This window comes from Littorina saxatilis, linkage group LG12 (assembly GCF_037325665.1).
Source record: "Littorina saxatilis isolate snail1 linkage group LG12, US_GU_Lsax_2.0, whole genome shotgun sequence".
Classification (NCBI taxonomy): domain Eukaryota; kingdom Metazoa; phylum Mollusca; class Gastropoda; order Littorinimorpha; family Littorinidae; genus Littorina; species Littorina saxatilis.
Genome location: NC_090256.1, coordinates 18892079 through 18907206, shown reverse-complemented (window position 1 = coordinate 18907206; position 15128 = coordinate 18892079). Strand labels below are relative to the sequence as shown.

The 15128-nt window shown below is 41.0% G+C and overlaps 1 protein-coding gene across 2 annotated transcripts in view; it reads right to left on the bottom strand.

Moving 5' to 3' along the window:
- LOC138981429 (uncharacterized) overlaps window positions 1–15128 on the bottom strand; it is an 82942-nt gene that overhangs the window by 24 nt on the left and 67790 nt on the right. Inside the window, exons 23-28 of one of the 2 annotated variants that reach the window (XM_070354343.1) lie at window positions 14644–14946; window positions 12000–12341; window positions 5721–5898; window positions 4838–4986; window positions 4306–4492; window positions 1–2872 (exon numbers count right to left, since the gene is read on the bottom strand). The exon at window positions 1–2872 is cut by the window's left edge and continues 24 nt beyond it. In XM_070354343.1, coding sequence (XP_070210444.1) covers window positions 2737–2872; window positions 4306–4492; window positions 4838–4986; window positions 5721–5898; window positions 12000–12341; window positions 14644–14946 — 1295 coding nt within the window. In that variant the 3' untranslated portion in view covers window positions 1–2736. The remainder of the gene's footprint in view (window positions 2873–4305; window positions 4493–4837; window positions 4987–5720; window positions 5899–11999; window positions 12342–14643; window positions 14947–15128) is intronic. The other variant, XM_070354342.1, reaches the window with a different exon arrangement.

The following is a 15128-nucleotide window of genomic DNA, read 5'->3' as shown; positions in this document are numbered from 1 at the left end:
TTTGTTTATTTTAGAAATACATCACAGCATAGTTAAAAATGTTTCTGATTAAAAATGATATTTCACAACAAAGAGTTTAATAAAGAAAGAAAAACACACACACTCACACAATCAAAAAACAAACGTTTACATGAAGAACACACAAAGCAATGTATATAGAAAGGACAACGAAACAAACTGACACAGACAGACAGACTGACAGACCAACAGAGACAGACAAACAGACAGACAGACAGACATAGATGGAGCGTTTATATTGTACAGACCAACGAGTAAAAACAATGAATATTAAGTAAGCAAAAATGATTATGATTTAAATACCAAAGTAAGGAATAAAGTAAACGAGTTTATGGCAAATCATTTGAATAAATCTGCGCTATTCAGCATCCAAACCACACCAGGAAAATCTCCACACCATAAAGTTACACGGGTGGAAAAACTATGCGATATACACAGATCGCTAGAAAAAGAACTGCCTGACTGACTAAACTAAAACGCAGACTTCCGCCGCTTAAATCTGTTTTTACATTGGATCAAAACATCCCTCCTCTTAGACACATGATTATAGAAATCAAAGATTATTGATTGTTTGTCTGTGCACTTAAAAGACCGTTGGGTCGATATACATTTGTAAATGTATGGTTTTGTCAATAACAAACGTTCCAACAACCTACCTTTCTTGTTTTTTGATTCCCGTCTGTCATGGCCTTTAGACACATAATTATAGAAAATAAAGAGCCTGCCTGTTCATGTGCAGAGTAATAATTTCTTGCTGAATTAATTCCGAAAATTGATGCTGTTATGACATATTAAGTTTAACTCTTCAATGATTGTTTTGCATAGAGATTATCAAGACTGTAGGCCTTCTGTATCTGACACAGTCGAGTCAGTGGAATGGCGTGCTTATTCCACATAAAAAGCCTGAAACATCTCTGTTGATATAAGGGAAGGGCTCGGTATATGGATCACTTTTTGTCCCATGCTGACATTTAGCTTGTTTAATCGCAAACAAGGTTCATTTTCTGCTTTGGTGGTTGTTCTTTGTTCGGTGAGCTAAATTAGAACAAATCAGCTTTTAATTCAAGGCATTCAGCAAAAATGGAAAACAAGCAAATTGACAACTGGTCCATAGTGGGCGCCTAGGCGAGGCTATCAGGAATTTCCTGATACTGTAGCCTCGCCTAGGCGCCCACTATGGACCAGTTGTCAATAAAAAGCCAACTCTACTTCAAAATAACACGACACAGCTCAGTATTAGTGTTAGACTAAATCAAATATGAATTAGAACCTTATAACAAAAAAAGGAAAAAAAGAAAGAAAATAAGGGAAATTAGCAACGAGCACACATAAAAGACTGCTTGATAGATTTGTTTAGAAAGCTTGCACGCTTCATTCTGGTTAATCGCAAAAAGCGTCCTCATTGAGGACTGAGACCAGTCTTTTGGTTTTTACATTTAGTCAAGTTTTGACTAAATGTTTTAACATAGAGGGGGAATCGAGACGAGGGTCGTGGTGTATACATGTGTGTCTGTGTGTGTGTGTGTGTGTGTGTGCGCGTGTGTGTGTGTGTAGAGCGATTCAGAGTAAACTACTGGACCGATCTTTATGAAATTTGACATGAGAGTTCCTGGGTATGATATCCCCGGACGTTTTTTTCTTTTTTTTGATAAATGTCTTTGATGACGTCATATCCGGCTTTTTGTAAAAGTTGAGGCGGCACTGTCACACCCTCATTTTTCAATCAAATTGATTGAAATTTTGGCCAAGCAATCTTCGACAAAGGCCGGACTTCGGTATTGCATTTCAGCTTGGTGGCTTAAAAATTGATTTATGACTTTGGTCATTAAAAATCTGAAAATTGTAAAAAAAAATTTTTTTATAAAACGATCCAAATTTACGTTCATCTTATTCTTCATCATTTTCTGATTCCAAAAACATATAAATATGTTATATTTGGATTAAAAACAAGCTCTGAAAATTAAAAAAATTAAAAATTATGATCAAAATTAAATTTTCGAAATCAATTTAAAAACACTTTCATCTTATTCCTTGTCGGTTCCTGATTCCAAAAACATATAGATATGATATGTTTGGATTAAAAACACGCTCAGAAAGTTAAAACGAAGAGAGGTACAGTAAAGCGTGCTATGAAGCACAGCGCAACCGCTACCGCGCCAAACAGGCTCGTCACTTTCACTGCCTTTTGCACTTGCGGCGGACTACGTTCAATTTCATTCTGTGAGTTCCACAGCTTGACTAAATGTAGTAATTTCGCCTTACGCGACTTGTTTTCTACTTGTTGAAGGTGGTCTATATTAGGAACACACACATTTATTTTGAGATTTTGCTATTTTTTTTTAATGTTTGCTCTAAAACAAATACAGTCTTAGCTGTCTAATGCAGCTTTTGTTATGTTGTTTGCCCTGTCTGTGGGCAGAAACTAATTCGTTTAAAGCGTCACATTTAGAATTAACGTTGTCAGAAGTGTAAAAAGGTGATACAGCTAGGTAGCTTTACGGTTTTGCATCCCTGGCCATTTTAACATGTGCATGATATCAAGCAAGCGTATCTGTATCTGTAACGAATGTTATTGATTTTTAGCGCTGTTGCATCGTCATTTTCTGAGAACAGGAAGTTGTGCATATTAGCAGCCGGTCCATATTGAGAACCTTTCCCCTCCATGATGGTTTACACGTGATCGATGAGCATCCTTTCCCTTAGTGTTGGGCAGCAATTTTAATAACAGCGGACAACAGCGTCTCGAGTAGAACTGCAGGTTTCTGTACCGTTGATGACGTCAGTCAGTTTGACGTCACAGTCTCCGATCGTGAGGTCATTATAAGTGCAATTCACCGACAGTGCCCACATCGGCCTGCACACAATAAATGACACACTGTTGACATCTAGCACACTGACGCGACATCGACCAATCACATCGTTTGAACAGCATTTTGTTAATCAGAACATTGACTGTATGCCATGCTACCCCCAAGAATCAAACCATTCAACCAACCAATCAAGTAAGGAAAGAAGCACAGCAACAGTAATACGGCAGCAAGCAACTAGACAACCGAACAACCCAACCCACCCAACCAGCCAACCGCAAAAAACCTGCCCGACGCTCAACCAACAAAAAAGTAAAGTTTGAAAAGGAAACAAACACACACACACACACACACACACACACACACACACACACACACACACACACACACACACACATACACACACATATATATATATATATATATATATATATATATATATATATATATACACAGAGCCACACAGAGACACACACACACACACACACACATATATATATATATATATATATATATACACAGAGCCACACAGACACACACACACACACAGACACACACACAACCACACACACACACACACACACACACACACACACACACACACACAGCACCTTGAGAAGAACATTGAAAATTACAATTACCAACCAATATAGTTTATTCGGCTGATGTGTTTTGTTTGATTACTGGAATTCGGGGGCTTGGCTGAACTGAAGGTTTCAAACACATTTGCACTTTATTTCTTGATTGAATACTTGTGATGGCATCTGTGTTTACAGTTGCACTCTTTTTGTTTCAACCCCGCCCTGTGGGTATCTTCCTCTCTTACTTTTACATCCTTGTAGTAAGGTCAGCATATTTTATATCTGCGTCCTCCCGCAATACACCAAAAGGAAAAAGCTGTGGGTTAAATTGTCTCTAATGTCAGTACACAATAAAAAAACTACACTTATGTCGTGCCGAATTCGCAGAATCGTTCAAATTTGTTCCCATTTCGCGTAATCGGCAAAACGCTGCCCATTACGCGAAATCGGCAGTGTTTTAAACTTGCCCATTTCGCAAAAGCGGCAGTCAGTCCGTTACTTTTTGTGTCACCAGAACATTGAATTAACATTGCCTTACCTCCCTTTTATGTTTTGTTTTGGTCTGTGTTGGTCTGTGTCGAGCATAACTCAAACAATACACAAAAACTACACCTTTTGCCATAATTTGCCATAGCGTATCGATTATTGCTGAATCTATCCATTCCAGCATCTAGCTGTCTAAGTGTGATTATATCTAAGGCATTTGAGAACATTAAAACCAAAACGTTGCTGACAATTTCGCAAAAGGGGCAAGTTTTAGAAGTCTTCACGCATTTTCAGCAAAACGCTGACGGTTTCGCGTAATGCATGGGCAGCGTTTTGCCGATTACGCGAAATGGTCAACAATGTTGCCGATTCCGCGAATTCGGCTCGACACATACTTTTATCAAAATACTCACACATATGAGGCACGCGGAGGTCCTGAATAGAAGTAGCCAGAGCTGTATCCCAAGTGTTTGCAGAACAGTTTGGCCTCAGCGAATCCCCATGTGTCACTGCATACGGTTCCCCACACACCGTATCTCTTCACCATCACCCGGTATTTGGGATACGACCAAAACACCTTCTTCCAATCCGTGATATTTCCTGTACAAACAAGTAAGAGCAGACCGCAAAAGTGTAATGATTCCAGTCCCAGCATTTACACAAATGCTGTTGTTAAATGAAAATAACTCACAGTACAATTCATTGCTTGCTTGTCAAACTGTGTTCTCTATTAGCTGAGCACTTTTCGTTTCTTTCACTCCCCCTCCCCTTCTTACGTAGCCCCTCCCCAACAAATGGGCAACAACAATTTGACTTGCCGCATCTTACTTTATATTCGTATTACCAGATCGCTACATCATTAAAATTAAGTAGAAGCAACTAAAAAATACAACACGAACAGAAAAAATACACGGGCAGAAAAAAAGAGGGGCAAAGCCATCTTACCATTCGGTTTCTGGCCGTCGTAGCAGACGACAGCTGCAGGACGTCTGTCCAGCGACGGGCATCGTGACGTCACGTCTACACTGATGCAATAGGATGTGGCGTCGGTATTTTGACGGTTGCAATTGGCGTGTGCTCGGACCACAGTATCACTTCAAACAGAAGAGGAAAGAAAGTATTTGTCAGCGTAATTTCTGCATGTGTATGTGCATGCTTTGCATTCACAAGCCCAGTACATGTAACTGTTTACTTCTTCTGTTGAATGTTTAATTTTTGTCTTGGCTCATTTATACCGGATTATCCTTTGAAGAGACCACATGTGAAGGTCTGCCTGGTGTCAAACGTCACGGAAGAAAGGTTAATAATTCATCCGTTGGAAATAAATGAAGCTACTTAGGGAAGTACACAACTTTCTTTTTTCTTTATTTGGTGTTTAACGTCCTTTTCAACCACGAAGGTTATATCGCGACGGGGAAAGGGGGGAGATGGGATAGAGCCACTTGTCAATTGTATTTTGTTCACAAAAGCACTAATCAAAAATTTGCTCCAGGGGCTTGCAACGTAGTACAATGTATTACCTTACTGGGAGAATGCAAGTTTCCAGTACAAAGGACTTAACATTTCTTACATACTGCTTGACTAAAATCTTTACAAAAATTGACTATATTCTATACAAGAAACACTTAACAAGGGTAAAAAGAGAAACAGAATCCGTCGCCTCTTACGACATACTGAGGAGCATCGGGTAAATTCTTCCCCCTAACCCGCGGGGGGTAAGTAAGTACACAACTGCACCAACGTTAAACAAACAAACAAACAAACAAACAGACAGACAAACAAAGAAAAACAGGTGAGCAGACAGACAGACAAGCAAATGGGCGCAAACCTTTCAGCTGCATATGCGCTCTGTCTGATAGCAGCAGCAGTGGACGACCCCATGATATCACGGCAGATGACGTCAGCAGCTGACTGAGTGACGTCACCGTGACATACTTCCCACCATTGTCCGTTCCGGTACAGTTGCACTATTCCGGTAGTGGCTCGTGTTCCAGTGCGAACTCGCGCTGTGAATAAACCATAGAGAAGATTTAAAAAATAAAGGAGGAACACTAAAACCACGGGAAGGAACTGCAATCTTTTAACACAACAATTACTACGGGTTTTTTTTCTTGAGGGGGATGGGGGGGGGGGGGGGGGTGTTGCCACAACAAAATGTATTAGGTACAGAAAAGTTACCGGCACGTGATACGATAGGATTTCACCAAAAAGCCAACAAGCATAGAACCGGGGAACTTTTATTCCAAGGCACTCCCTTCATCATACCATTCTGTTGTTTCGATAACCTCTCTGCATACATGTCTGTGAATGTATATGGGTGCGTTTCAGAAACTGAACCTTTTGTGTGTGCCATAATCAAATTAGCCCACAGTTGAAACATACTGAATTTTAAATCATGATATTGGTATTTTTGAGAAGTAAAATGAATAAAGAAATAATACAAACAAAACTGAGTATTTTGCATGATTATTATGAAGGTTGTTTTGCGAAAAAAAATGATTGGATGCGTGAAAAATGGAGGTCTGATCTGTGACATGAACCATCAGCTAGTTTTGCACCTCACTACAAGAATCGTTTGGAATGTCCAAGGACTGCTATTCTTGTTATGTGTGTTTGGTTTAAGTGTACTTGACAGTTGAAATGTTATTTTGTCCACAGAATTGTTTTTTTAAACGAAATTAATCGCTTGAAAGTTTGCCATCACTTTCGTAACATAGTTTTCCACACGCGTGCAACAGCAACAAGTCCTAAATTTGAACTTTAGAATTTGCATATTCATCTTCAACACGATCTTGACATGAAAGGGCATAGAAAATCGCTAAGCTAAATGTTATTTAAGTATTATTTTCTCAAAATTGCATCTGCAAACTAAGTTGAAAGTTGCGCAATATGACATGCTTCTTCAAAATTCAGTTACGATGGTGAACGGTTTTGCAAAGAATGTTCAGAGTTTTGAAGAAAGATTAGAACTATTTTGCGCGTAGTCACTTCCTAAGAGGTGCGGGTGACTACGCATGCGCAGTTACAGAGAGAAATAGTTCAGCTTCCAGCAGCGAAGAAAGATTTCGAGCATGTTTCCGAAGTCTGTGATTTTGTTACGAAAGTGATCAACACCCAAGGTTCTTGAGAAAAGGTGAGTTTTTGCTGCTACGATATTCTATGAAGTGAAAAATTAGGTTAAACATTTGTTAATAATAGTTTTTCTTTCGATTAATATTTTGTAGGTGTAGATTACATTCTGTGTGAGACCTGTTTAATGAAAGTGATGTTTGTGCACAGATGACTTTGAATTTAAAGTGATAAAAAAATCTTATACTTTTATTTTATTAATTAGAAAAAAAAACCACAGTAAACACCAAGTTCCAAAGACTTTCGGGCCACGCCCTTCTTCAGTGATCTCTTTGACTTTTGCTTCACAAGCAGGCTCAACAAGCAGCCTGGAGATGGAGAGTGCGACGGCCACTCCTTTCGGTCGTTCTTTTGGGTGCCACAGACCGACATCCAGAGGGACAGAGGTCGAGTGGTCAAGACACTCAAAGGCACCCGATCTCTGCACAGCATCAGGTGCGTGGAGCCAAATGTGCTCTGCACACGACTGCTGTCATGCTTTTGTGCTGCGTGCCAGTCTGGGGTGGGCGTTTGCTCGAATGGTCGTGAGGCAGGAAATTGGGACAGGCAAGCCCTCCGACCTGAACTTCCCCAAATTCACCCCCCCCCCCGCCCCCATTGCTCAACAACCAGCCGCTCCTCGAGTGCCACCCCTTGCTCAAGCACCAATCCACGCTGCTCCTTCCCCCGCTCAAGCACCGATCCCTGCCGCACCTCAAGATCTAGCCCCGGCTGCATCCCAGAATCCAGCCCCGGCTGCAGCTCTCGCTTGTCATCAAGTGACGCCCCCTGCTGCACCTCTTTTGAAATAAATTGATTAACTGCAAGTGGCAACTGTTCTATATGTAACCAATGCCTTTGGTTTATTGTCTTAACAATTGAATGAACCACTTTTGAACATTTGCATTCTTCATGTCAAACCTTGTAATACATGTCTGGTTGTTCGTTTCCGAGTTACGTCGGTGATGAACTTTTCATTAATTTTTCTCTTTTTTTTTGTGCAAAGTTTGATTGATTTCCAGCTTTTTTTCTTTCTGTTCCTGTTTTAGTGTTTGGCATTTTACCTAAGAAGAATCTGGTTGCAAAATCAGCTTCATTTAGTAAAGTTTGTGGGAACAAGCATTTACCGTTTCTTTGTTACAAAAGTGATGTTTCCATGTTACATCGGTGACCATTTTGCATTCTTTTGGGATAACTTTCTAACATTTTGTCTTAGAGCAACAAATCTTTGTATATATGCTATTGTGAAGGTTAAATGTCAATAAGACTGAATGAATGCCATGTATCAACATGTTCTGATCAGGATATTATTAATTAATTTTCATTTTTATTTTGAAATTTTGACGAATGCATGGAACTTTGAAAAAAAACATTATTTTGTTGTTTGCATGTAGTCATTTCATATTGAACTCTATAATGGCTTGTGATTCAACAATAATAACTGAATAAAAGTCGTTTTCAGCCTTATAAATGCAGTTTTTTTGTCTTTTATTGTTTCCATGTTACACGGGTGATTTTGCACACATGGTCCAAATAATGCTCAATATATGGCAAACTAAAGGCAATGTTATATTTTTTCTTGTTTAAACTGAAAAGGTACACCCTGAGAAGTGTGTAAATAGTATTATCAAAGTTTTCTGGGAAGATTTTACTTTTGGTGATAATGTCACAAACAGAGGACGAGATTCTGAGACGCACCCATCTCCTGTTCGAGACTCTGTCCCTGTTTTATAAGACCTAATCATCGCATATCAAAGGTTTTGGAAAACATTAGACTAACATTTCTCTATTTCAAAAGGCTGAAGTAAGTACTTTCAACCCCCCCCCCCCCCCACAGCCTCCTCTTCAGTTCTTCAATGCAAACTACCATGTGGTTAAAACTTAGTCAGCTTTCTCATAAAACTATGGCATTTGCTTGTGAGGGAATAGTTAAAAAGACATGTTAAGGTTTATGTTGGTCGAACGAAGGCCTTCTACATGATTACCCCCAACATTGACACCAATAAAAATGCTAATAACTTCTACATGTTGAGCGAATTATTTCATAGTTGGTGTACGACATTTTCAGTTTATGCATGATTCGTCACCAAGTTTGAAGTTCAAAGTCAACTGGTCTGACTTTGGTGCTCATCGGTATGAGGTTGGACATTGAGGAGTACCCACTCTCACCCGATTTAAACCTTCCAGCCTTTTACCCTTTGGAATGTCCGAAGGTCCAAGTATACAATAACATCCCTGATCATCTGTCACCCGAATATGTCTATTACAACTAGGTTCAGAGCAATCCCCATTTAGAAAAGCGTTTGTGCCTTTGACAATTCCGGTTGGTTAGTTGGAACACATTTTGAAGAGAAGATAACAGTAGGACCATGTGACATACATACCAGAAACAAGGAGGAATAGCCAAGCAAACACTGAAAGTCATGCACACTAACTCAGATTGACTTAAAGGCCCACTCCGCCTCACAGGAGGTTTACGGAACGATGAAAACTTTTCACTAAGATAGCTTTACTTATTTAAGGGAACACACTCGCAATGGCGTTCAACGACATTGAATGCCACTTACACATCACCTGAATGGCTATTTAGCACGCGTTAACTCATTGTCTCCCAGGTACGGATCACATGGCTCTATCTGACCAGGTACGAATATATCTGCTCAGACTATTAGCTTCATTGCTTCCTGTAACGTCCATCTAACGCCTGCATTCCAGCGTGTTGATACACAGTTACTACACATTCACTACAATTCTGAGTGACCTGCTGCAGCACAGCTGGTCTCGGTTAAAAAGAACTTGGTCAACATAGGTGGGGTAGAAAGTGTTAACCACACAGCAGTTTTTGTAGTTTATTTAGAGCCTTAGAGCCCCCGAGCCATCGGGGCCCCGTGTGACCAACTTTATTCATACATGACCATATATAGAGTCGTTTGCGGTTTCAAAGCAACTCTACATATGCAATAGCACGTTATTGTGTACCTCGGAATCTAAAACGAGAAACGACTGCGAGTGAAACAAACTGAGCGGCACCGGTTGACTTCAAAGAAACTAGCGATAAAAATTATGCAGAAAATTCGTCTGCTTGGGCAATGGTAAGATGCAGCTCATGAGATGTGATTTTAGCCTAGTCGCTGCAGTGCGTGTTTACGCGCAATACCCATTCTACACAGGCACAGAAACAAACAAAATAAAATGTTTGGAAATCTCAGTCGACTGGCATTCTAAAAAAAAAGGGAAAGTTGAATGGTTTTCGGTAGCCTACTTCCCCGCCATCAAGTGAAAAGAGCTGCATCCGGGCTCCCTTTTTTCAAACTTTCAAAACTTCAAACTGTACTGATCTTGTCTTGATGATAAAAGAATTATTTCGTGTTATAAGAATGTTTCACATGCTGTCAATTTATTATTTAGATTTTAAAAGTAAGGTCTAGCGCCAAAACGAGACGTCCGATTTACACGGTTCTACGTCCTGTTCTAACCCCACGAAATAAATTCTTTGAAACATTTCTCACTTTCAAGAGGGCCCCAAAGGGGGGGGGGGGGGGCTTTCAAAGGAAAGCAGCCAGGATGTTCCCGAGCGGTAAGCGTTCAAATGGAAGTATGTGTGTGCTGTATGTAAAAGCTCGGGAAGCTCAGTGATCAGAAACATATGGTTTACGGGAGGGGGAGGGTGGCTTGAAACACTGAAGTGCCAGTGCTGCGCAAACAGTATCAATGACATGCACACACTCCTCTATTGGGAATGGTCTGATCCTGACTGTATTTGCTGTCTTCAAGTCACTGATTGTCTAAGGCTGTTTCTGTAGGTCCTCCAGGTAATCCCAAAGGTAACAACATTGAGGGTTTAAGTTGGGCGAATGTGGCTACTGCTCAATGTCAAAACTCCAACTGTTGAGTCGATCCCTGAATTTGTACATTTTTTTGAAAGAGCACAAAAGTCAGACCCTTTGACCTACAAACGCGGAACTTTGTGAACTGATTCTGCGTTAGCTGAAGTTAGTGTACACTGAATGTTCGTTAAATGGATGCAGACATTAGAATTTTATGGGTGGCATTTTTGGGATCACCCTGTATAACAAAGGCAAACATTCGGCAGAGAGATAACAAGTCGCGTAAGGCGAAAATACAATATTTAGTCAAGTAGCTGTCGAACTCACAGAATGAAACTGAAGGCAATGCCATTTTTCAGCAAGACCGTATACTCGTAGCATCGTCAGTCCACCGCTCATGGCAAAGGCAGTGAAATTGACAAGAAGAGCGGGGTAGTAGTTGCGCTAAGAAGGATAGCACGCTTTTCTGTACCTCTCTTTGTTTTAACTTTCTGAGCGTGTTTTTAATCCAAACATATCATATCTATATGTTTTTGGAATCAGGAACCGACAAGGAATTAGATGAAAGTGTTTTTAAATTGATTTGGACAATTTAATTTTGATAATAATTTTTATATATTTAATTTTCAGAGCTTGTTTTTAATCCGAATATAACATATTTATATGTTTTTGGAATCAGAAAATGATGGAGAATAAGATGAACGTAAATTTGGATCGTTTTATAAATTTTTATTTTTTTTTACAATTTTCAGATTTTTAATGACAAAGGCATTAATTAATTTTTAAGCCACCAAGCTGAAATGCAATACCGAAGTCCGGGCTTCGTCGAAGATTACTTGACCAAATTTTCAACCAATTTGGTTGAAAAATGAGGGCGTGACAGTGCCGCCTCAACTTTCACGAAAAGCCGGATATGACGTCATCAAAGACATTTATCAAAAAAATGAAAAAAACGTTCGGGGATTTCATACCCAGGAACTCTCATGTCAAATTTCATAAAGATCGGTCCAGTAGTTTAGTCTGAATCGCTCTACACACACACACACAGACACACACACACACGCACACACGCACACACGCACATACACCACGACCCTCGTTTCAATTCCCCCTCGATGTTAAAATATTAAGTCAAAACTTGACTAAATATAAAAACGACAACTCTGACTTACCTGCTGATGTGTAACAGTAGACAGATGGAATGGAAGAACTGCACCTCCAGTGGGTTGAGCGGTCTTTACAGTGAATCAGCGACGGTTCTCCCTGGAGACAGCGGTAAAGGTTCGAGCCACTCGGACAGTCGTAGGTAAAGCTGGTCATCCAATAGCTCTGATTGTTACCGTGGATGTAGGTCGAGCTGTTACGAATACCAGTCGAATACCCCAAGTTCTGACAGAGAGTGCTGGCCACCGAGATTGGCATGTTCCCCACCATCGGCGCAGTTGTACCGTTATAGTGCATGTACACCTGGCCTTCGTTGGGATCGGACCCTCCTTGGAGGCTGTACTCGGGCCCTGCGACAAAACCAGAGGCTTGTCGTTTACAGGCTGCTTCTTACCAACAACAACAACAACAACAACAACAACAACAACAACAACAACAACAACAACAACAACAACAACGGATACTAACAACAACAACAACGGATACTAACAACAACAACAACAACTACAACAACAACAACGGTTACTGATGACAAATAAAAAACAAGTCGCGTGAAGCGATATAAAAACATTTAGTCAAGCTGTCGGCATTAAAGTAACAGATTTACACCAAAAAAACAGTCATCGCCAAGATTATATTTTGATAGTCTCGACTAACTCAAAGACCGAGACGGATCACGCTCGTCTCTGCGTAGCGTGCGAACGCAGTACTTACTTAACCTTTTTTTCTGTAATTCTGAGCACATTTTTAGAGTATATATTTTTGAACTAGATGAATACCCGCTTCGCCGGGTAGCCGGCTTCGCCGGATAGCCGGGTTCGCCGGGAAGAAGTTAAGCCGGGTGGCGCACCGTACGCGATTGACGCCACACGAAGGAAGGGAGATAAACGCGCAAAACACTTGAGAAGATAAGGAAGAGTAATACCCGGCTTCGCCGGGATGAAAGCGTTGTGGACAGTGACCTTCTAAAAATAGTAACGGGAATATGGATTGAGCGTTGTGGACAGTGACCTTCTAAAAATAGTAACGGGAATATGGATTGACGCCACACGAAGGAAGGGAGATAAACGCGCAAAACACTGGAGAAGATAAGGAAGAGTTACTGGGAATGGATGTAGTGGATGTACAGAAAAACCAAAATCGGTTCAGCGCTGAGAGCACGTATTAAAAATTCTCATCGACCAGGTTGTGTCCGGGGTCTACCTGAATATACCCACCAAATTTGAAGCAGATCCATCGAGAACTTTGGCCGTGCATGGCGAACACACACACAGACAGACAGACAGACAGACACAAGCCGTATATAGATATAGAAGATTCAGGAGAAAATAAGGAATACGATGCAATCATTTTTAAATCTGTTAGTGAAAATTTGATTTTAATGACAAATTTAACGAGCAAACTAATTAACTAATTGTTACGGTGCCGAGCTGAAATTCAATACCATAGTCCGGACTTTGTTGAAGAATGCTTGACCAAAATGTCAATCAATTTGATTGAAAAATAAGGGTGTGACAGTGCTGCCTCAACTTTCAAAGACATTGATAAAAAAAAAGATAAAAAAATAAGTCTAGTAATTTTCTCTGAATCGCTCTACACACACACACACACACACACACACACACACACACACACACACACACACACACACACACACACACACAGACACACACACAATACACCACCACCCTCGTCTCGATTTCCCGTCTATGTTAAAACATTTAGTCAAAACTTGACTAAATGTGACCCTCCACCACGAAATGAGTCACATGTCACCTCGCGCGGTTCTGCGCTAGGCTTAATATAAGTCCGGGCAGTGTCTGATAACAGTGTGAGGGTCACCTTAGTCACAGGCTTATAACTCAAACAGTTTTCGCTCTTTTTTAAAACGGTTTTCACCACTGGATAGAGCATAACAAAACCTTTAGGAAAATGTAAAAATATGAAAATCATGCAAAGGTGACATGCGACTCATTTCGTGGTGGAGGGTCACAAATGTAAAAACAAAAAAATAATAACATGTCGCGTCAAGCGATATCAAAACATGTAAGCAGCCGACGCCTGAAACTAAAAGGTCGACACCCAAAAACCCGTCGAGACAACTAAAACCTGGTTAGCCGAAACCGGTAAACCGAAACGGGCCGAGCTGGTCTCGGCGAAGCATGCCAACGTGCAACATAAGATGAAATTTGCACTTACCGATTTTCTTTACTTCTGAGCACGTGTTTAGAGTAAACATAACATATTTATTTATTTTTGGACTCAAGAAATGATAAGCAAATCAATGCAATCATTTTTGAGTCTGTAAGTGAAAATTCGAATTTAATAAAAACTTTATTGATGAAAAAAACAACTTTAACCTTCCGAGCTGATATGCAACACCGTCGTCGCAGCACAGGCTTCATGTCTCACCCAGTCACATTATTCTGACACCGGACCAACCAGTCCTAGCACTAACCCCATAATGCCAGACACCAGGCGGAGCAGCCACTGCTAGATTGCCAATTTTAAAGTCTTAGGTATGACCCGGCCGGGGTTCGAACCCACGACCTCCCGATCACGGGGCGGACGCCTTACCACTAGGCCAACCGTGCCGGTCTAACAAGTGATATCAAAAGGTTACAACAACAACGACAACAAATTGCATCTTACTTGAGGAGTTAGTGCAATCGACCGCAGCGGACCGCCTGTTCTGACACACATCGGACCGCACAGCTTGTGAGGTGCACTGCTGCAGGGAGGTCACGTTGACCTCGCACCGCATGTCGTGCAGCACGTGCGGAAAGACTCTGCCTCCCGCGCTAGTGTTCCTGAGACCATGGAGATAACCCAGTTGTCGGCAGACGGCGTTAGCCTCGTCGTTGGACCAGTGGTCAGCGCAGATGGTCCCCCACTGACCGCCCGTGTAGACCAGGACTTCGTGGTCTGACCACAGCTTCACGCTAAGTTCTGGCTCTGAAACAGATACAGTCGAACCTGTCTGTAACGACTGCCCAAGGGACATAGCAAAAGTGGTCGTTTGCGACAGTTGGTCGCTATGGAAACGTGAGTTATATAGAAGAAAAACTCGTTTGTGATACTTCGGAATCGTCGTTGTCGGCAGGTGGTCGCTTTCGTGAGGTGGCCGCATGGGCATG